The sequence below is a fragment of the Gopherus flavomarginatus genome, chromosome 1 (assembly GCF_025201925.1).
Source record: "Gopherus flavomarginatus isolate rGopFla2 chromosome 1, rGopFla2.mat.asm, whole genome shotgun sequence".
Taxonomy (NCBI): domain Eukaryota; kingdom Metazoa; phylum Chordata; order Testudines; family Testudinidae; genus Gopherus; species Gopherus flavomarginatus.
This window is the reverse complement of record NC_066617.1, coordinates 143,973,804-143,994,187: the sequence shown is the minus strand read 5'-3', so window position 1 is coordinate 143,994,187 and position 20,384 is coordinate 143,973,804. Positions and strand designations below refer to the sequence as shown.

At 47.6% G+C, this 20,384-nt stretch overlaps 1 protein-coding gene across 1 annotated transcript in view; it reads right to left on the bottom strand.

The window, feature by feature from the left end:
- Positions 1-4,176: 4,176 nt before the first annotated feature.
- The window catches only part of A2ML1 (alpha-2-macroglobulin like 1), a 64,525-nt gene continuing 48,317 nt past the window's right edge, over positions 4,177-20,384 (bottom strand). The window contains exons 23-36 of the mRNA XM_050943143.1: positions 19,273-19,449; positions 18,963-19,044; positions 18,343-18,499; positions 18,057-18,131; positions 17,340-17,502; positions 15,628-15,842; positions 15,109-15,324; positions 13,790-13,914; positions 13,149-13,239; positions 12,600-12,668; positions 11,496-11,598; positions 11,364-11,405; positions 9,448-9,564; positions 4,177-4,704 (exon numbers count right to left, since the gene is read on the bottom strand). Of these exons, the coding sequence (XP_050799100.1) occupies positions 11,365-11,405; positions 11,496-11,598; positions 12,600-12,668; positions 13,149-13,239; positions 13,790-13,914; positions 15,109-15,324; positions 15,628-15,842; positions 17,340-17,502; positions 18,057-18,131; positions 18,343-18,499; positions 18,963-19,044; positions 19,273-19,449 (1,514 nt within the window). The 3' untranslated portion in view covers positions 4,177-4,704; positions 9,448-9,564; position 11,364. The remainder of the gene's footprint in view (positions 4,705-9,447; positions 9,565-11,363; positions 11,406-11,495; positions 11,599-12,599; positions 12,669-13,148; positions 13,240-13,789; positions 13,915-15,108; positions 15,325-15,627; positions 15,843-17,339; positions 17,503-18,056; positions 18,132-18,342; positions 18,500-18,962; positions 19,045-19,272; positions 19,450-20,384) is intronic.

The following is a 20,384-nucleotide window of genomic DNA, read 5'->3' as shown; positions in this document are numbered from 1 at the left end:
ATGTTGCTAGAAGTAAGGATTTAATGAAACTTAGGCAATCTTTATGATTTATTAATTATTTTTCCATAACTGGGGGTAGAATAAATTGTATCATTTAAATAGCAGTACAAACAGCTGCAGTAGGAGGAATCTTTCAGTTACAATCTCATTTTTTAAAACAGTGCACTGAGTAATAAGCAGTGAAAGAGAGTGACTCTTTCACCATTTTGTTTCAGGGTCCATCTTAGATATAAGGGGTCATGAATGTCCCTCGTCTCCAGTGCCTACAACTTCAGAGCCACCTGCTTGTACAAACAGCAGTGCTACAACTAAATATATTTCAAACAGTAAAATACCTGTATCAAAATAAAAAGATTTTCATCATCATCCAGTAAAACTGTAGATGAGTTCGTAGTCAGGACCAGTAAATTCCAGCAAGACTCCATAGATGAAGAGATTGCTCAGTTCATTTATGCAACTAATTCTCTCTTTTGTCTTGTCCAGAACAAATATTACATTGACATGGTTCAATCATCATGCTGACTATACTCCACCTGGCACAGAAGACATTGCTGGAAGGTTGCTGGATACAGTGTATGAGAATGAAATTGAACAGTGTGCAAAACACATTGATGGGAAATTTGTTAATCTGAGTTTTGAGGGGTGGAGCCAGGACCATCCCCAGCTATTTTGGTTTCCTACGCAGTTCCTCCCCCCCAGGGGGGACGGGGAGCGTGTAGGGCCCTAGGCCTCCACCTGTGGGAAGGAGGGGACGGGGGGCTGGCCACTTCCTGTGGGAAGTGGAGGGACCCGGCCCCAGCCTGCTCTGCTCCCCTGGCTCCCAGGCTTGGGGAGAGGGGGGAACTGACCCCAAGCACTCGCCAGTGGCGTGGCTGGGAGCCAGAGGAGTGGAGCAGGCTGGGTCTGGGTCACTCTACTTACCAGTGAGTGCAGGCCTGACAGCTTCTGAAGTCCTCAGGGGAGTGGGGGTGGGGTGGGAGTGGGAAGAGGTGGGGCTGGGGCGGGGAAGAGGCGAGGTGGAGGCCCTGGGGAAGAGCTGGAGCAGGGGCTGGACAGCACGTATCTGTGCAGGGCACCAAATTTCCTGGTGCCCTACACAGCTGCGTACTTTGCGTATGGATAAGGACAGCCCTAGGTGGAGCAATGTACACAATGATCCAGTAATATATGCTTGTGTGGTAACAAAAGATGGGGTTCTCTATCTTGGGGAAACAATTGATACATCAGGAAATGCCCATACTGCAGAATATCCAAAAGTAGTAGCAGCAAAAGCTATAACAAACTGAACAAAAATTCAAGTGTCAAGTGTGTAGCTTTGTCACAGACAATGCTGCAATTGTAGCAAAGATGAGAAGAAATGTAGAAGATAATGAAGGGAACCTGAAACTTATATGGATGCAGTTCTCAACTGATGCATCTTTTAGCCAAAGACTTCTTAAGTATAACTTGAGGAATAAAGGAAAATGTTGTTGAAATTGCAAAATACTTCCACAACAACCACTTTGCTTCAGCTTCACTGGAAAGAGCAGGCGGATCCAAACTAATTCTACCCCAAAATGTATGGTGGAATTCAGCAGTTGACTGTTTGGAGCTATTTATTAAGAACTGTCCTACTCTGCTGGTAATTTATGTAGACAATGGTGACAAAAAAAGATAGAACTATCACAGCCAAACATCGGACTAAAGCAAAATGTAGAAGATATGCTGAATATACTGAAACCTATTTCCATAGCCTTGGACAAACTGCAGAAATATTGATGCTGTTGAAATTTGGAAAGAATTTCAAGAGACATAGAAGAAAGAAATATCCAACAACACTGTTAAATTGCAGGTAGTAAAGAAGTGAATGGATCAAGCACTTACTTCACCTCATTTTCTTCCCAATATTCTCAACTCAAAGTACCAGGGCAGATGTCTAACTGTGGAAGGAGCAGCAGTCTGATGTGTTCCAGCTCCATGTTCAGTCTGGGAGATCCAAGCACTATACAAATGGGGCAGTGCCAGTGTTACTAAACTCACTTCACTGGGGGGAAAACCAAAGTGGCACAGTGAGTCAGCAATAGAGTGAGCAATACCACTATCGCCAGCCTCAAGGGATCAAAACTCATGAGACCGATCCCGCCCTGAATCATGAGACTGGCTGAAAAATGAATGAGATATTTTAAAAAGTCTGTACTGTGTTTTCTGGTCTGTCTCTTGATTGCTGAACTCCCCTGGCCCATGTCCAGTGTGTGTGTGACCATTCGTGTTACCTACCACACCAAACATAGCAGATAAGGCGATTTTGGTTCCTGCTGCAGGTGCTCTCATCCCCACATCTGCCCAGCAATTAATTATCCCAGCTACCCACCCCTCAGTTCACTCCTCCAGCCCCCAACTCATTAGTTTGTCCCTCACCCCCACAATCCAGCCCCCAGCCCCACCTCTGCTCCTCCTAGGGTTGTTTAGCCTGCTGTTCTTAGCCTGCAGGCTGCAGCAGGATTTCATCTCCCCCTTCCAGACTGTGGGGGTGAATGGTTGCAGAGGCTCTTCACCCTCTCTCTGCCCCTTTCTAGGCTCATGCTGCAGAGAGGGGAGGTGCAAATGCACCATCCTGTCCGCATTGTTCACAGGAGGAAGGGGAGGAGGAAGGGGAAGGAGGGAGTGGGGCTTTCCTGAGTTGCTAGGCTCTTTAGTTCCCTCCACCCTTTGTGTGAGAGGGCATGGCCATGTGCCTGGGCCCTCCAGAGTATGAACATACATTGTGCTAGTCTGCCGCACACCAAGCTGTCTTTCAGACAGCAGCAGATCAGAGCGCACTCTGGAACTTTTAGAATGTGGTGGCAGGGTCCATGCAGCAACAGTAGTCAGCAGGTGAGCGTGCTGTTGATTCACACCCTGGCTTGCCGCTCAATAAGTCTCTGTGTAGACAAACCCAGAATAGCTTTTGTTTGCTATATTGGGGGCGAAGTAGAGCTCCACCTGCAGCAGCTTTCACTGGTTGTTCTGCTCCATGAGGTGGGCAAATGAGGCAGGCAGCCAATCAGAGGGCTCAAATTAGCTAACAAACTGAACCTTCTGCATCATTGCCAGACTGGCTCCAGCCCAACCAAAATCCTGCCAGTCATGAAAAAAATCGCAAGACTTAGCAATACTGCAATAGAACCCAGGAGTCCTGATTCCCAGCCCCTGCTCTAACCTTCAGAGAGGCCTGCTTCCCTTATTGGGCTTGCAAAGCACAGCACCCACGGCATTCCTGTTTGTAACACAATAACTTCTGAAGGCCACATCTGTCAATCCCAATATTTCAGGGAATGTTTTAGGTATCAATGGGCAAAACCCTGTTGATTTTGGTGAAGATCAGAAGTCCAGGAAAGCCTAATTGCCACTAATCTCACCATTTGGTCACTGCGGATACAGGAGTGAAGCAGTTACCTCAGGGTTAGGATGTGGGTTAGTTTGGCGTTAAGTTAGTTTCCTCTTCTTGCAGCAGCAAATGGGCACTCTGAGGGCCTAATTTTAGTGGAAATTAGGAATCTGGAAGCTGCTCCAGCCAGCCCACCCCATCAGCCATCACCCATCCACTCCAGCCCCTCCACCCCCTTGTAGGCCCTTCACTCCCAATCTGGCCAGGCCTCCACACCTAGCCCCTCCCCACAGCCAAGCAACTACCTCAGCCAGGACCCTCTACCCTTAACTCCAGCCACACCCCCAGCCAGGTTTCTTGCCCCCAATCCATCCAGAGTGCCACACCCCCAGCCAGGTTTCTTGCCCCCAATCCATCCAGAGTGCCGAGCCCCTGGGCCCTGCACTCTGATCAAAGCTCTACTGATTTTGGTGACATTGGAAAAGCTTGATTTTAGTGAGCACCAGGCTTTGCTGATGTCCTAATTTTAATTAAAATTAAGAGGGGTCTAACTAGAGCTGGGGAGTCAGGGACTCAGCCACAGTGTGGCAAGGGCACAGTTGTGTATGCAATTTGGCCTACATAAGCAACCAAGTATGCAACCTCCTAGTCATAACTGCATATGTGGTGTCGGAGAAAAACTCAGTTCTCGCTTTTAGTTTGGGTGCAGCAAAATCAAATACTTTATTATTTCTCAAGCAACAGTAATTGAGGGAGGGAGTGCCATAGGACACAGAGTTGCCCCAGTCCTGGACAGGTCTCTCAACAGGTAAACAATTACAGCAAGCATTTATACCTTTGTTACAGACAATAGCAAGCAATATTACAGACAATGATGAGCAACAGATGCATTTCGTTTATGCATAGGCCATCCTGCTATCTTATTTTTCTCAGCTTCTGAGCGCCAGCCTACGTATTTGATTATCGGTGCAAGGTCGTGATAACTTCTCACACAGTTCTTTTCTGCTTGCCTCACTCAATTCTCGCTTCTACAAGTCTCATGTCATTAGGGTTACAGCTGGCCTAACTCTTGTTAACAAACTGACATGCATTAAGATCCCCTACAAATCCTTGTCAATTCTTTCCCTTCTTCCACAGTGAAGTGAGGGATGGGGGGGAAGCAGATGGAGGTGTGATGCTTTCTGAAGACACTGGAGAACATACTTTCAGTGTGAAAGACACAACTGAGAAGGGGACAGGGAAAATGTAAAACATAGTCCATGTTACTGTAGACTGTGAATCCTTGGGTGAGGTTCTCTGGCTTGTGTATGCAGGAGGCCAGACTACATGATCACAGTGATCCCTTCTGGCCTTCAGCTCTAGTAATCAAAATCCAATACATGACCAAGTCAGTTAGGAAGAAATCAAACCAATTTGGTTTGACCCATCTCTTTCCTTAGCCTCATGCTGTGGCCACAGCATTGACTCAGAGAGGAGCGCACCTTTGCTGAGTAACCCATATTACTCCCTGCAGCACTGTGGTTTTGCCCCTCACATTTTTTACCTGAATTCTGCTTATCTTGTGAAGTGATGAAACCTCAGCCATCTGAGGATGGCACAGTGACAGACATTCACTCCAAGGGATGGCTGAAAGATGCCCCGTTCAGGTAAAGGATATGGAGCATAGACATAGACTCTGTGGGTGCTCCAGGGCTCAAGCACCCATGGAAGAAAAATAGGGGGTGCTCAGCACCCACAAGCCATAGAGGTTCCTCCCGAGTTTCATACCTGAGTTCTGCTCACAGCACATGCCCTAGCCCCAGAGGGAGCTTGAGTGTGGAATGTGATAGGTTCTGTGCTGCTCCCAGCTTCTGCCCTTGGGCAGGGAGTTTGTATATAAACAGAGGCAGAGTGATTATAACAAAAGGCTTGTCATTAAATTAAAAAAGGATTGTTAGATGATCCTGAAAGCATTGCCAGGCACTCCAGTTAAAAGATAAGAAACAAATGGTAGCCATAAATGGTCCATTTTCAGAATGGAGAGAAGTAAATAGTGGTGTCCCCCAGGGGCTTGTACTGGGCCTAGTGCTGTTCAACATATTCATAAATGATCTGGAAAAAGGATAAGCAGAAGGTGGCAAAATGTGCAGATGATAACTAGCTTGAATAATTTTATAAGTCCAAAGCTGATTGCAAAGAGTTACGAAGGGATCTCACAAAATTGGGTGACTGGGCAACACAATGGCAGATGGAAATTGAATGTTAAATACAAAGTAATGCACATGGCAAAATATAATCCCAACTGTACGTACAAAATGATGGTGCCTAAATTAGCTGTTACCCATCAAGAAAGAGCTCCGTGGACTCATTTGCAGTACTCTGTGTGACCACGCCCTCCCATAAGGCTTTATGGAAATATGCTTATGAATATATATGACATAACTAGAATATGTTCTTTGCTACATATGCCACGTAACATATCTATGTAAAGGTTATGATCTACTGAATCTATTCATCCTATCTGTATGCATGTATCATTTTTGTATTCAAAGTTATGAATATTGGCCATGTACAGGCTTGATTTCTAAATAACCTTAGTAGAGCATTTGGTCTTCAGCTGGCTAAAGACAGAGCCTCTCCACCCCCAAGGATACCTAAAAGGAACTGGAACAAAGGACAGTAAGTACAGGGGGTGTGAGCGATTGCTGGACCCAGACTAGCAGAAGACTAGTCTGTAAAAGGAAGCTTACTGGAACTGGTGAGGTTTTATTTGTATTCAGTTTCTTAGACATAGACTTGCGTGTTCTATTTTATTTTACTTGGTAATTCACTTTGTTCTGTTTGTCACTACTTGGAACCACTTAAATCCTACTTTCTGTATTTAATAAACTCACTTTTTACTTAATAACTCAGAGTGTGTATTAATACCTGGGGGGCAAACAGCTGTGCATCTCTCTCTATCAGTGTTATAGAGGGCAAACAATTTATGAGTTTACCCTGTATAAGTTTTATACAGGGTAAACCAGATTTATTTGGGGTTTGGACCCATTGGGAGTTGGACATCTAAGTGTTAAAGACAGGAACACTTCTGTCAGCTGCTTTCAATTAAGCCTCCAGCTGTTAGGGGACGTAGTTCAGACCTGGGTCTCGGTTTGCAGTAGGCTAGTGGGTCTGGCTCAAACTAGGTAGGACACTGAAGTCCTAAGCTGCCAGGGCAGGAAAGCAGGGGCAGAAATAGTCTTGGCACATCAGTTGGCAACCCCAAGGGGGTTTCTGTGATTCAACCCATCACACTCTGGATGCACTGTTTTCAGCATATAGCACATTTATAAGAATCCTTCTCACTGTGATGATACAGGTATCATCCTGAACTGCGGAAAACTCATTCTCCAGCACCAGAAGACTTAAAAATTATCTCCAGTCAGTAGTGGGACAGACACAATTGAATAATGTAGCTGTCTTTAATGTGCATCAAGATCCTACCAGGGAACGAGATATAAATAAGATTGCTGACAGTTTCATCCAGAAAGCTACAGCGAGATGTAAACTGTAACTGGGATGTTCATGAAGACAGCTTATAGGTGATTGCAATGATTTTACTATACTGTAATTCATGATAAGTTAATTATGTAGTTCATAACAATTTAATCATTATTAAAATGGTAAAGATACCACTGATAGACACCATATTCAATAACTAGAATATGAAAGAGGTGTATAAATATGTTGAAAATAGCCTCTCCCAAAACTGGCAGAGCCACCTCCCCCCAGTACACACGCCTCTTCAGAAGCACCCATCGACAAAAACAAAAGTCAGCGCCTATGATATGGAGTATGAGAGAAGGAAGGACAGATGGCAAACTCCTCCCCCCTCCTCCCCCAAGCTCTCACCTCTGTGCTCATGTAGCCTATGGGAGTTTTGGAAACCAGAACGCAGCTTCTCTTATACTCACTCACCCCGTGAAATATTCCCCCTCACTCCAGTTGTCTGTTTTATGCTGGGATGAGAGCAGCTGGACCATAGGAGACACCACAGGACAGATGCAGCCTCGCACTGATGCAGGAGTGCAAAATCAGCAGGGCACTGCCTCAGAAACGGGACCGGGCACCCAGAAGCTATATACAGTAGAATTTCAGAGTTACAGTCACCTTGGGAATGGAGGTTGTCCATAACTCTGAAATGTTTGTAATGCCAAACAAAGCACAGTTTGGGCTCCAGATAAAACAGCTGACACTCCAGGCTAGGTTTCAGCAGCAGCTGAGCTTCCTACTCAGCACCAGTATGAGTTTGCAAGTTTATCCCGCTCCCAGTGGGTATATGTGAAAACAGTGTCCCCCTCCCGTGGGAAGGAGGGTAAAAACAGCCTGTCTCCCTCCCGGTCAGTCCATAACTCTGGTGTTCATATCTTTGAGGTTCTACTGTACTCCCAGTTGCAGTCTACATTGAGCAGGATGCTGAAGGCATAGATACAAATGATCATAACTTGATCACACTTATCCTGTGCAAACAGCATAAAGTCCAGACCAGTAATATATATACTTGATGCTTTAATAGGGCCAATTTCATAAAGACGAAAACAATTATTAGGGAAATCAGCTGGGAGGAAGAATTTAATTAGAAAAATGTGAATGATAATTTTGAAATCATTTAAGAACACTTTATTAGATGCCCAAAAAGTTGCAATCCCACAATTGAGGAAGAAGGCCATGCTGGTTAAAAACCCACCTGGTTTAGAGAGGAAGTGAAGGCAACTATAAAAAAAACCCAAAAATAATATTTAACAAATGAAAGAAAGGGAAGCTGATAATGATGAAAATAAATCAGAAGTTAAGAATTGTAGAAAACTGATAAGTGAAGCAAAGGGACACAAGGAGAACTCTATTGGCAGTAGAGTTAATGACAATAAGATGTTTTTTAAATATATTAGGAACAAAAAGAATTCTGACTACGGTATTAGTCCATTACTAGATGGAAATGGTAGAATTATCCATAATAAAGCAGAAAAAGAAGAAGTATTCAGTAAATATTTCTATTCTGTATTTGGGGAAAAACAGATGATATAGTCTCATCATAAAGTGATTCCACTAGTGGCTCTGAAAGACATTAAACAGAAGTTACTAAATTTAGACATTTTAAATCAGCAGATCCAAATCACTTGTAGCCAAGAGTTTTAAAAGAGCTGGCTGAGGAGCTTCCTGAACCATTCATGTTCATTTTCAATAAGTCTTAGACCACTGGGGAAGTTCCAGAGGACTGGAAAAAATCTAATGTTGTACCAATTTTTAAAAAGGGTAAATGGGATGACTTGGATAATTACAGGCCTGTCAGCCTGACATCAATCCCAGGCAAGATAATGAAGCAACTTATACAGGACTCGATGAAGAAACAATTAAAGGAGAGTGATTTAATTAATGTAAATCAACATGGGTTTATGGAAAATAAATTCTGTCCTACTAACTTGGTATCTTTTTTTGTTGAAGTTACAAGTTTGGCAGAAACATGTAATAGCGTTGACATAATATATTTTTGACTTCTATAAGGCATTTGACTTGGTACTGCATGATATTTTGATTAAAATACTAGAACAATATAAAATTAACATGGCAAACATTAAATGGATTAAAAACTGGCTAACTTATAGATCTCAAAAGGTGATTGTAAATGGGAAATAATCATCAAGCAGGTGTGTTTCTAGTGGGGTCTTGCATGGACTAGTTCTTGGCTCTATGCTATTTAATCTTTTTATCAATGATCTGGAAGACAACATAAAATCATCACTGATAAAGTTGGCAGATGATACAAAAACTGGGGGAGTGGTAGATAATGAACAGGAGAGGTCACTGACTCAGAACCATCTGGATTGCTTGGTAAACCGGCTGCAAGCAAATAATGTGTGTTTTAACACAGCTAAATGTAAATGTGTACATGTAGGAACAAAGAATTTAGGCCCTATTAACAGGATGGGGAACTCTGTCCTGGGAAACAGTGACTGAAAAAGATCTGGGGGTTGTGATAGAAAATCAGCTGAATATGAACTCCCAAGTGTGATGGCAAAAAAAGCTAATGTGATCCTGGAATGCATAAACAGGAATCTCAAGTAGGAGTAGAAAGGTTCTTTTACCTCCATATTTGGTGCTGGTGAGACAGCTGCTGGAATACTGTGTCGAGTTCTGGTGCCCACAATTCAAGATGGTTGTTGATAAATTGAAGGGGGTTCAGAGAAGAGCTACAAGAATGACTAAAAGATCAGAAAATAGACTCAAAAAGCTCAATCTATTAAACTTAAAGAGAAAATTAAAGGTTGACTCAATTACAGCCTATAAATAATCGACAGGGGGAACAAATATTCAGTAATGGACTCTTCAATCTAGCAGAGAAAGGTATAACATGTTCCAATGGCTATAAGTTGAAGCTAGACAAATTCAGACAGGAAATAAGGTGTACATTTTTAACAGTGGGATTAATGAACTATTGGAACAATTTATCGAGGATTGTGGTGAATTCTCCATCACTGACAATTGTCAAATCAAGATTGAATGTTTTTTTCTAAGAGATCTGCTCCAGGAATTATTTCTGGGAAGTTATGGCCTGAGTTGTACACTTGGTCAGACTAGATGATCACAATGGTTCCCTTCTGGCCTATGATTCTATGAAATTATCATTGGGAGAACAGAAGTGAATGTCAGGGACATACCAGTAGTGTCAGCCTCACAAATTACCCACAAATTTCCTCTGGGATGACTTTTGTTATGGAGCCCAATCAAATACCGCAGTGTCTGGGGTATGTGATTTCCATTTTATTTGTATTCTTTTTAGACTCAAGAAAATTCCCAGATTCAAATGATCAAAAATAATCAGACATAAAAAATTCACCAGGAAACGGCTACTGTGGTGAGGAATGTTAGCCTGAGCCTAGCCCTCCAATCCAATATGGAGCCCATGAAGATCCCCCACCCACCCAGTGCCAATGCCCCAGCCCCTTGCAGGTGGGGCTGTCGGGGCATCCCTTGTCCCTCAGCCCAGCAAGGACAGCTCAGGAATCCTGCTGAACAGGGGCAGGGCCTGCTGTTTGGAGCACGATTTCCATCCAACATCTTCCTCCCTGTCTGCTGGAACAGAGAGGGGGAGATTACCCAGGAGACAGTTATGGGGGGGAGGGAATCAGAGATAAAATGAGAGCAAAGGAGACCGAGATGGTGAGACTGAAGAGATGATACTGAGGATAGAGAGAGACAGAGAGCAAGAAATTATACCACCCAAATCACCATCCACTCTCTTCCACCTCCACTTAGGAACCCTCTACAAGCCAGTACAAAAAAAAGGGTGTGGGCTTTGCAGTGTGTCTGGAAGGTGAATTCAGTTATTCAGACTCAGGGGTGAGGAGCGAATTCCAGAGCTGTGGGCTCACAATGAGAATACTCCTCTCATTTAATCTGAAGGAGTTCCAGCTCTAATGACTCTGCTCTCTCAGCTGCAGCAGAATGGCCCAGGAAGAGAACCGGGGCTCTCTGGGAGCCAGGTACCAAACCATTTAACACTTTCTGCACCATGATCTAGCACCATGAACTCCACATGGGAGCACTACTTGGAGCCAGGGTGATCACAGAGTATTGATGTCAGACATGACCACGCAACACATGGGCAGCCATGCTCTGCACTACCTGAAGCTCCCAGATGTCCCACATGCACAGGAGGAGCACATTACAGGAGGAGCACATTACAAAGGTCTAACGCTTGGTAGCAAGGTCCCACTGCTGTCATTGGTGTGGTGCCTGCCCCAGGAACATGCCCTGTTACATAGGGAGTACACTAAAAACTCCTCTGGAAAGCTCAATACAACAAGGGAGAGGGAGCCCCTGAGAGCTGGGAAGGCAGACATTTCCAGCGCAGACACACTGGGGGCTGTTCCTAGCAGCAGGAGGGGCCATCGTGCCAACCTGGGGGGGACATTGTGTGAGGGGCACAAAGGCTAGTGCCAGATGCACACAGGGGGCAGGGAGGGGAGCAGAGAGTCACGTCCATGGACTTCACACCTACCTCAGCTGCAGATGGCGCTGTAATTAGCCAGGGCCTGCTCCTCTGCACAGGGAGACAAGGAATCCAAGTTACACCTGCGCAGAGACACCCTCTCCCCGCCAGCCAAAATGCCCCAGCAGCTCAACAACCCACCTGGCTGGTAGTAGTCGTAGACTCTGATGTGTCCTGGCTTCAGGTTGATCACCTCGATCTCCTGTTCCAGTTGCAGGGCATATGTCTGAGTCGTATTGGTCAGCTGGGGGTGGGAGGGAGGGAGAGGAGAGGCTTTATATTACTTCCCTAAATTTGGCTCCAAAACTGACTGTGTTAGTTCTGCTGGAGTCTGGGCAGGAATTTAATGAGAATCAGGAACTCAGGTGCTCTGATAGGGTTACCCATGAAAAGCCTTGACTAATGCCCATCAGTCCTGCCCTGCAGCCCCCCTGATCTTCCAGTCCTGTGATCCCCACACAGCTATGCCCATGCCCCTCAGTCCTGCCCTGCAGCCCCCTGCTATTCCGGTGCTGGGCTCCCTCCACAGCCCTGCCAATGCACCTCAATCCTGCCCTGCAGCCCCCTGCTAGTCCAGTGCTGGGCTCCCCCCACAGCCCTGCCAATGCCCCTCAATCCTGCCCTGCAGCCCCCTGTTAGTCCAGTGCTGGGCTCCCCCCACAGCCCTGCCAATGCCCCTCAATCCTGCCCTGAAGCCCCCTGATAGTCCAGCCCTGGGTTCCTGTCATAAACAGATAGCTAAGGGTTAATGTCTCTTTCACCTATAAAAGGGTTAACAAACAGTAACCTGAAACACCTGACCAGGGGACCAATCAGGAAACAAGACTTTTTCAAATCTGGGTGGAGGGAAGTTTTGGGTGTGAGTCCTTTGTTCTTGGTCTGTTCTTTTCTCGGCTCTGAGAGTGACCACAGGAATCTCCAGGCTTTCTAATCTTCTGTTTCCAAGTTGTAAGTACAAGGATAGTAAGTCAATAGGTTTATATTGTTTTTTTGTAATTACATGTGTGTAGTTGCTGGAATGTGTTAAATTGTATTCTTTTTGGATAAGGCTGTTTATTCATTGTTTTCCTGATTGGTCCTCTGGTCAGGTGTTTCAGGTTACTGTTTGTTAACCCTTTTATAGGTGAAAGAGACATTAACCCTTAGCTATCTGTTTATGACAGTTCCCCCCACAGCTCTGCCAATGCCCCTCAGTCCTGCCCTGCAGCCCCCTGCTATTCCACTCCTGATCTCAATCAGACCTACCTGGTCCAAGTAGATTGATACACCACTCTGGCTCACCTCCGTTTTCCTCACCAGGGGACTGCTCTGCAACTGGGACAGGAGAGAAGATGAAAGGTAATGGCTGAATTGGGTCTCTGAGGGGGCGAGGGTGAGAATTCCTATTGAAATGTTCCCCCTCAGGCCATGAGCAGCCTCCCTGCCGGCAACCTCTGTAGCCAGAAAGCAGGTGAGCTCTTATTACCCCTCCCCTAGCCAGGCCCTCATCAGAGCTCTCACCCCTCATTAGGGCTGATCTCACCACATAGTCACTCAGCTCCTGTGAGATGAGGGACAGGGATTAGTATGGGTCACTGGGACTGGGCTCCTTCTCAAGGCATGTGTCTGGGGTTCTACAGCCAGCTTTGGGGTTTAAATGTCCGAGGGAGACGGGGTGACATCATCATTCAGGGTGGAGCCCAGGAACCCGTCTATGGAACCTGCCTCCTCTCCCTGGAGAAGTATGGTTCCCACCAGCACTGACTGGATGAGGCCCTTTCACCATGCCCCCATTCTGCTCCCCAGGTGCCTTACTGATGTGCGGGAGCCCGAAGCCAGGCTGAATCCGGACAATAGGGAAACCTCTATGATCACCATGTTGGAAGTGACTCTGCTCCCGATGTAGCTGGGCACAGGGAGAGAGGAAGGATGCAGATGGTCAAAGACCCCGTGAGCAGGGGCTAAATGAGGCTATAAATCTTCCTCCACCTCCTCCCTACCCCCTCCTTCCTCCTCATGCAAGCACTAGGCCCTGTACAGTTCCTTGGCATACACGCTTGCGGTAGGAGGGTGTTGAAGATGGTTTCCCTGCTCTGAACAGACGCAGCCTTCCTGTGACTCCCTGAGCAACTCCCCTCTCTGTATCTCCCCACACCCTTTTGTCTCTAGGAGGATGTTAAAGGGGCACCTTTCCCTCCTTGCCATCCCTCTACCAACAAGCAAGTCAACTCCAACCACACTTCATGGTTACAGCCCCTCCCAAAAGCACCTGGTTCCTTCTTCCCTCACAGCTGCCAAATTTGCCCTCCACCCCTTTCTTCCTCTGCAAAATGTGCAGTCTCTCCCTCCCTTCAAGCCACTAAACCCAACCAGCTTTCTGACACTCCCTGATCTGCTCCAGGCAGGGGCTCCGTCCCTGGTCAGCGGTGTATACACAGGGGAAATCCTGGGGTCACCTGACATGGATGCGGATGGTGACAATGCGCATGTCTCCCTTGGTGCAGTCGATCAGCTGTGTCATGATGCGCACAGAGAAGGTCACAGAGACCTGTAGGGGAGGCTCATTGTACCTCAGAACCATCTGCAGAGGAGAGAAACAGGCTGCTACAGAGACTTTTTAGTTGGATCATTTGGAGATAAAGATTCAGTAGATTCCTAGAATTTAGGGCCAGAAGGGGCTATTATGACCATCCCATCTGATATCCTGCATGACACAGGCCATAGAACCTCACCCAGTAATTGCTATAGCAAGGCCATATCTGCTGTTTGAGCTAGAGCATGTTTTTGAGAAAGACAGCCAGTCCGGGTTGAAAGAATCCATCCCACCCCTTGATAAATTGTTCCAATGGTTAATCACCCTCACTGGTAAAAATTTGCACCTGGTTTCTAAAGTGAATTTGACTAGATTCAGCTTCTAGCCATTGCATCTTGTTATATCTTTGTCTGCTAGATAGAAGAGCCCTCTACTATCAGACATCTGCTGCCCCCATGGGTACCTGTGGACTGTGATCAAGTCACCTCTTAGCCTTCTCTCGGATAAACTAAACAGATTGAGCTTCTTTAGTCTTTCACGGCAAAGGAAGGCTTTCTAGGCCGCAGGCCATTCTTGTAGCTCTTTTCTGAACCTGCTCCTATTTATCAACCTGCTTTTTAAAGCTAACAAGATTTGCACCATTTTTACTAATACCCAGTAGCTGCCAATATACTCACTAGTAAGTCCTCATAGATCAGAGTGAACCCAACTCATCACTTGGATTCCCTAATCACATTTCATGCTCTTCCACTGGCTCTAGTTACTGCTCAGATCCTTAAACCCCAGACACAACAACTACATAAACCACACATTGGGAGCTGGGCTAGAACTCTGCTGTTTCAGTCTCAGGAACACAGGCCTCTAGGCAAGGAGCTATAGGGGATCTCATCCAGTATAGCTGGGACTAGGGTTCTTCTCCACTAAGGGCAAACAGCACACCTACACACAATCTCCAGTTCCCCTAGCACCCTGGGAGCAGTGTGAGACCAGCCATCTTTATGTTTACCCACATTTTGTCACAAGATCACCCTTGGGGGGCAGGGGTACAGCAGTGGGGAAAGGGATGGTAAGGAAAGCTACTGTTAGTGAGGACTCCATGTGCCTGAGCGTGACCTGGGACCGGGCTGCTGAGTAAGCAAGGGGAATGGCTCTCTTTGACCATGAAAATGTGTTTTGCTTATGAGGTCCTGCACAGGGGCACCCATGGGGACTATGTCCCTCCCCAAAGAAGGTGCATCTCACCTGGGCATAGATGCAGCCACTGCCCTGGGCCTGCACTGAGAACTCCCCGGGAATTTCCGTCAGCACTGCTTGCTGCAGCAGCAGCCGGTTCTTGTGGGTGACCTGGAACTTCCTCTCAAAGCTCCCCTTGGACTTCACTATCACCTCCACGTCTCCCTTCTCATTGTACGTCAGGGCCGCGTATTTGGCCAAACCCTGCAGGGCAACCACCGTGTCCTGGAGAGAGAGACACAGTCACCTCGCCATTTGTATGTGAGACAGAAAGGGGTGCTCTTTGGACCTAGAAGTGTGAAACGCTCAGAACAGTGGGATCTCAGCAATTGAGGGCACTGAAATCAGGATTCATCCCTTCAGTGTACCCCTGCACTCCAGGGCATTAGCTCCAGGATTCATCCTCCCAGTCCCTGCACCCAGAAGCATTCACACTCCAGAGCACTAATAACTGTCATATTCCCACAGCCACAGCGCAGAGACTCTCTCTCCAGTGGGATCACGGCCCATCACCTCCCCCTGTGTTACCTGTGTGGAGGCGAAGCCACCATAGGCATTCTGCTGCTTGATGAGCCAGGCCACAATGCCAGAGGCTATGGCAATGTCAGCCCCGGTGACGCTCAGCTTGGAGAGCACGGCCAGGAGCACGTAGGCCGTCAGCTCCACGTCCATCGACTGGGGTTGGGACCACACACCAGCACTGGGTGACTGGGAGGGGGCCTGGCTCCAGTGAATCTGCCCTCCTGGGAAAGGGGGAATAAAACAGGAGAGTAAAATCCTCAGATCTTGGATGGGTTAAGAGTTACTGTGGTGTAAATGTGACCCACTCAGTCAAACCCTTCACTCTAGTTCCCATAGAGGTGCCCTGGGGTGGCACAGAACATTGGGAAAATACCTCTCAGCTACCAGGGTTACTGTGTGAAAAAAACCATCATTGCATATTACACCAGAAGGACCAAGATTCCTAGGTAAACACCTTGCACATCAAGTACCTGCAGTTACACACACTACTAGGTAAATACACCAAAACTACATACACAAGAGATAAATACCTCCTAGCTACAAAGAGCCTCTGGCCACTACCCAGAGTGCAAGGTGGACAGCCACCCAGGCTGCCAGATAAATGCCCCCCAAGCAGCCACACAGACGAGTAACGAATATGATTCTTGTTCCCCACTCAGTTCCTCTGCATGGCATATCACAGACCTAGACACACAGGACCAGATTTTCAAAGAACTCAGCTTCCATTTAGGTACCTAAATAGGGGTTTATTCTCAAAAGAGCCCAGCACTTCCCTGTGACAAATTGGGAATATATCTGTACAATTTACGAATTCTGCTTGATATTGTGAAGTTGTGTTATGAAATACGGCTGCATCATGAATACCTATATGTATATGGATCTACAACTGCTGACAGGACCTGTTCAGGTATGCAGCAGACAGGGACAGTAGGGATTACTTAGACCGCACATAGATTAAGTTTAAAAGCAGCTGCGTCCTTAGAAAATCAGTTTTAGCTTTCCCTCCTGAATGCAGGTAGGAAGGCAGGAGCAGTAAAAAGTTACCCAAAAGACAGAGCAAAGACATAGTGAGACACACAGAAACAGAGGGAGCCAGATTGGAAGGGGAAATGTGGGGCAAGAGAGGGCAAGGTCACACAGAAGCTGACTCCATGAGGGAGAGAGGTCGCCCACCATGTAACAGCCTGCCTGAGTCAGGTGACACCCTGCCTTCCTTCCTGGCCACTGATAGTCTCTAAGGACTGCTAAGGGAAGGGTGAGACATTACAGAAAGTGATGGCCATTACAGTTTAAGATGTTTATTGTTTTTATGATCTTTACTTTCCTATTCAGGCTCAGTAAGCTTACAATGACCTGGGGACCCAGCGACCCTGAGGCTTGGATTCCCCTCACAGCAGTTCGGTAGGTGGCTCAGAAGGGCGCATCCAGCCAGATCTATGACTCTCCCATTGTGATGCTTGTGGACAGATTTTCAAAGACCTCAGCTCCCAACAGACTGGGTGCTTTTGAAAATTTGGTCAAATGCTTTGGTGCATAAATGGGAGCTGGGCTCTTTCAAAGATCTGGCCCATAATGTCCAGTCACAGCCTAGGTTGTGTGGCCCAGACATAGGCCAGGGGTGGGAGGAGTTGGGGTGCAAGACACATGTTCTGATCTATCACATTCTCCCTGACATGCCCCATCTCTGTGTGTCAATCAATGCTGTGCAGTCCTGGTACCTGTTCTGATGGCCTTTTGGTCTAGTTTAGCAAGCAGCTCCTGTGTGCGCCGGGTGTCGTGGGCCAGAGCGAAGGCGTAGGCCAGCAGTGCCTGCGTGTAGGTGCTGGTAATGTTGGGGAGGGCACTAGTGAGGCAGCTCAAGGCCTGGTTCACCACAGTGCTCTGTGGAGGGAGAAAGCACACACAGGCAATGGCTGCACAGACATACAATCATACACATGTGTGGAGGTACATACACACAGGCAGGCTGACACACACAGAGGAACAAGTACACATGGGTTTATATGCAAGGGCACATGCTGGCACTTGGGACGATCCTCACATTGCTTTGCCTGAGTACACATGGGTGCCCCTCCACAAATAGCCACCAAATTCCGGGCCGATGCCTCATACCACCGCTGGGACTGTACTGGGATGTTAGTGTGATTACTAGCAACAGGACTCCATCCACATGAGCTCCCTCCCAGTGATGTGCTCCCCATGGGGCACTGCAAGCTGTCCCCAGCAGTGCCCTCCCTGTGGAGTGGTTGGACTTCTCTCCCTACCCCAGCAGTGCCTTCCTCTTGACTGCAGGTGTGAGCTCCTCCCCACAGGAGTGCCTTGCCCATGCCCACCCCAGCAAGGCAGGCAGGTGAGTGAAGTGCCGGCACTGAGCTCTGCAGGACTCAAGGTGTCCAGAGAGCAGGAGTGGCACAAGGAAGGGCCTTAATACTCACATTCAATGCCTCTCCTATCTCCAGATGTGCTGCAGTGATGTAGGCAGCCAGGGGCACCTCCCCATCCAAGCCGCCCTGCAAGAAGCACAAACACCCAGAGCTAGAAGAGGAGCTCAAGCAGGATGGGGATCAGTGACCCCCCTCCATCTCCCCTGAATCCCCTCCCTCCCCAGAACTGATCCCTGCAAGGGCAGAGAAGGAGGAAGTGTCAAGGAAGCCGAGCTGAGTCAAGCCCCATGGCTGGCTGTGGAGCTCTGCGCGGGGCCTGCAGGCGCGACCCCATTACCTTCATGGCCGTGTGGAAGAGCTTCCCCACACTCTTGAAGCAGCCACTGGGCAACTGGTAGATCTGCAGCCAGCTCAGTGCATCCCGGATGTTCCTGTCATCTAAGAAGATGTATGGCCTGGCCTGGCCAAAGCACTTGGCTACAAACGCTGTCAGCCTGGGGGCAAGGAGAGAGAGCATGGAAGAGGGGGACAAGGAGAGGCAAAGGGAGAGGAGAGAGAGAGTGAATGAGAAATGTGGATAAAAGAGAGGGAGAGAGGAAGGAAGAAAGAGAAAGAACGAGGCAAAGGAGTGAGTGAGGAAGAGGGAGCAGGAGGAGAAGGAGGTCAGTCCTTGCTCAGAGCTCCCCTCCCACATTGTTGTGACACGTGCTTAGTCCCATTTCTCTGCCCAGTTACTGTCCTCTGTCCCAGAGGCGGCTGCATTCCCATGGCTTGTCTGAGGCACTCTGGGCCTATCACGAAGTAGGAGGGGCATGTACAATGCAGAGCAAGACACTTATAATTTTCCCCATGCGGCACTGGGAAGATTCCTGAGGGGTCAGTGACAGTCCAATCCCCCAGTTCATATGCTCCCGGCTCCCAGACTGTAGGAAATGAGAGAGCTATCCCAGAACTTACCAAGTGTTACCTTCCTGGTCTATGGTACCAAATGCGCTGTAGGAGCCATCATGGTGTTTGTAGAGCAGCTGCCTCTGGTACCCTGGAGAGAGGTACAGAAAATTATACTGTCACCCACCAGCACCAGGGAGAGGATATTTACAGAGTGGTCACTGAGTGGGGGTAATGAAGTGTTTACAAGATCATTGACATGTATTTACATGGGTGCCAGACAGAGGAATGGATTTGAACAGGGTGGGAGCAGGAGAGGGGCTATTGGCATGGCTGGTGCTAGACTGGACACTAGTGGAGCTGGGATCAGGGTACTTGCCGCTGCGCAGGAATCCCGTTGCCCTCTCCCTGATCTCCGGGGTCAGCTGCCCCGTCTTCTCCAGATACTGCAGCACGTAGATGATGGGAGCAAACAGCACCATGTTCTGCTCCCCACAGCCACTGGGCATCTGCACCAGCCGGTCCAGGTTCTGCAGCGCCGTCCCCATGATGTCACCTGCCAGGGCGGAACAAAGCAGAGAGAAACCCAGACGGTGCAACAGGGATAAATCTTGATTAGCTGAGAGGCGGGAGGTCAGGTCTCCTGTTGGAATGTTCCATTATAGCATGGTGATGGTAGCCCTGTCCCCTGGTGGAATTGCAGCCTGAAGTATGTTTTTTGCCCAGTCTGTTAGCATGTTCCATGATTTATTGCACTGGGGGTGGAGATGTTGTTCTCACCCTGGTGGAACCTTCCGTTAAAGGGTATTTTCCTTTCCTTGGGAGGACTCCATTGCTGCATGGGGTATTTCCACCCCGTAGAATGTTCTGCTACAATGAAGGTTTATATTTACCTCGGGAAACGGAATGTTCCATTACACTGGGGTTATTTTTATCACCCACTGCAAATATTCCCAGAGGGTGGGGTGTTTTACATCCCTGATAGAATATTCCATTGTGTGCCTGCATGTGGGGGGGTTATTTTACCATTAAAGCAATGTAGGGGCGGGGCGGTACTTTCCCTCTCAGGTAGACCATTCTTTTCTAAGGAGGGTGTTTTCCCACCTCCCTGTTGGACTGTTCCATTATAAAAAGAGGTGGGTTTGCTCACTGGTGGAATGGTCCATTAGATGGGGGGGAGATTCCCTTCCCAGCATTCAGCGCCTGGGCTGGGATCCGCACTCAGAAGCTCAGTGTCTATAATTCAGACTTTACTGGAACCTCTCAGGGCTGACACACCGAGGAGACAGGGGGATCCAAGCCTTTCCTCGTGCGATCCCCTGGCTGGTGGCTGCTGGTTTTGGTCCCTGCTGGAGGCTCCCACAAGAAGAATATCCTCTCTCCTGCTGGGTATTTTGGTGCATCCAGCCCCAGCCAGAACCAAGAAACACAGACATGGAAATGGGAGGAAAATGGCCGGGACTTTGTCAAATATCAGTGGAAGTTTTGGGG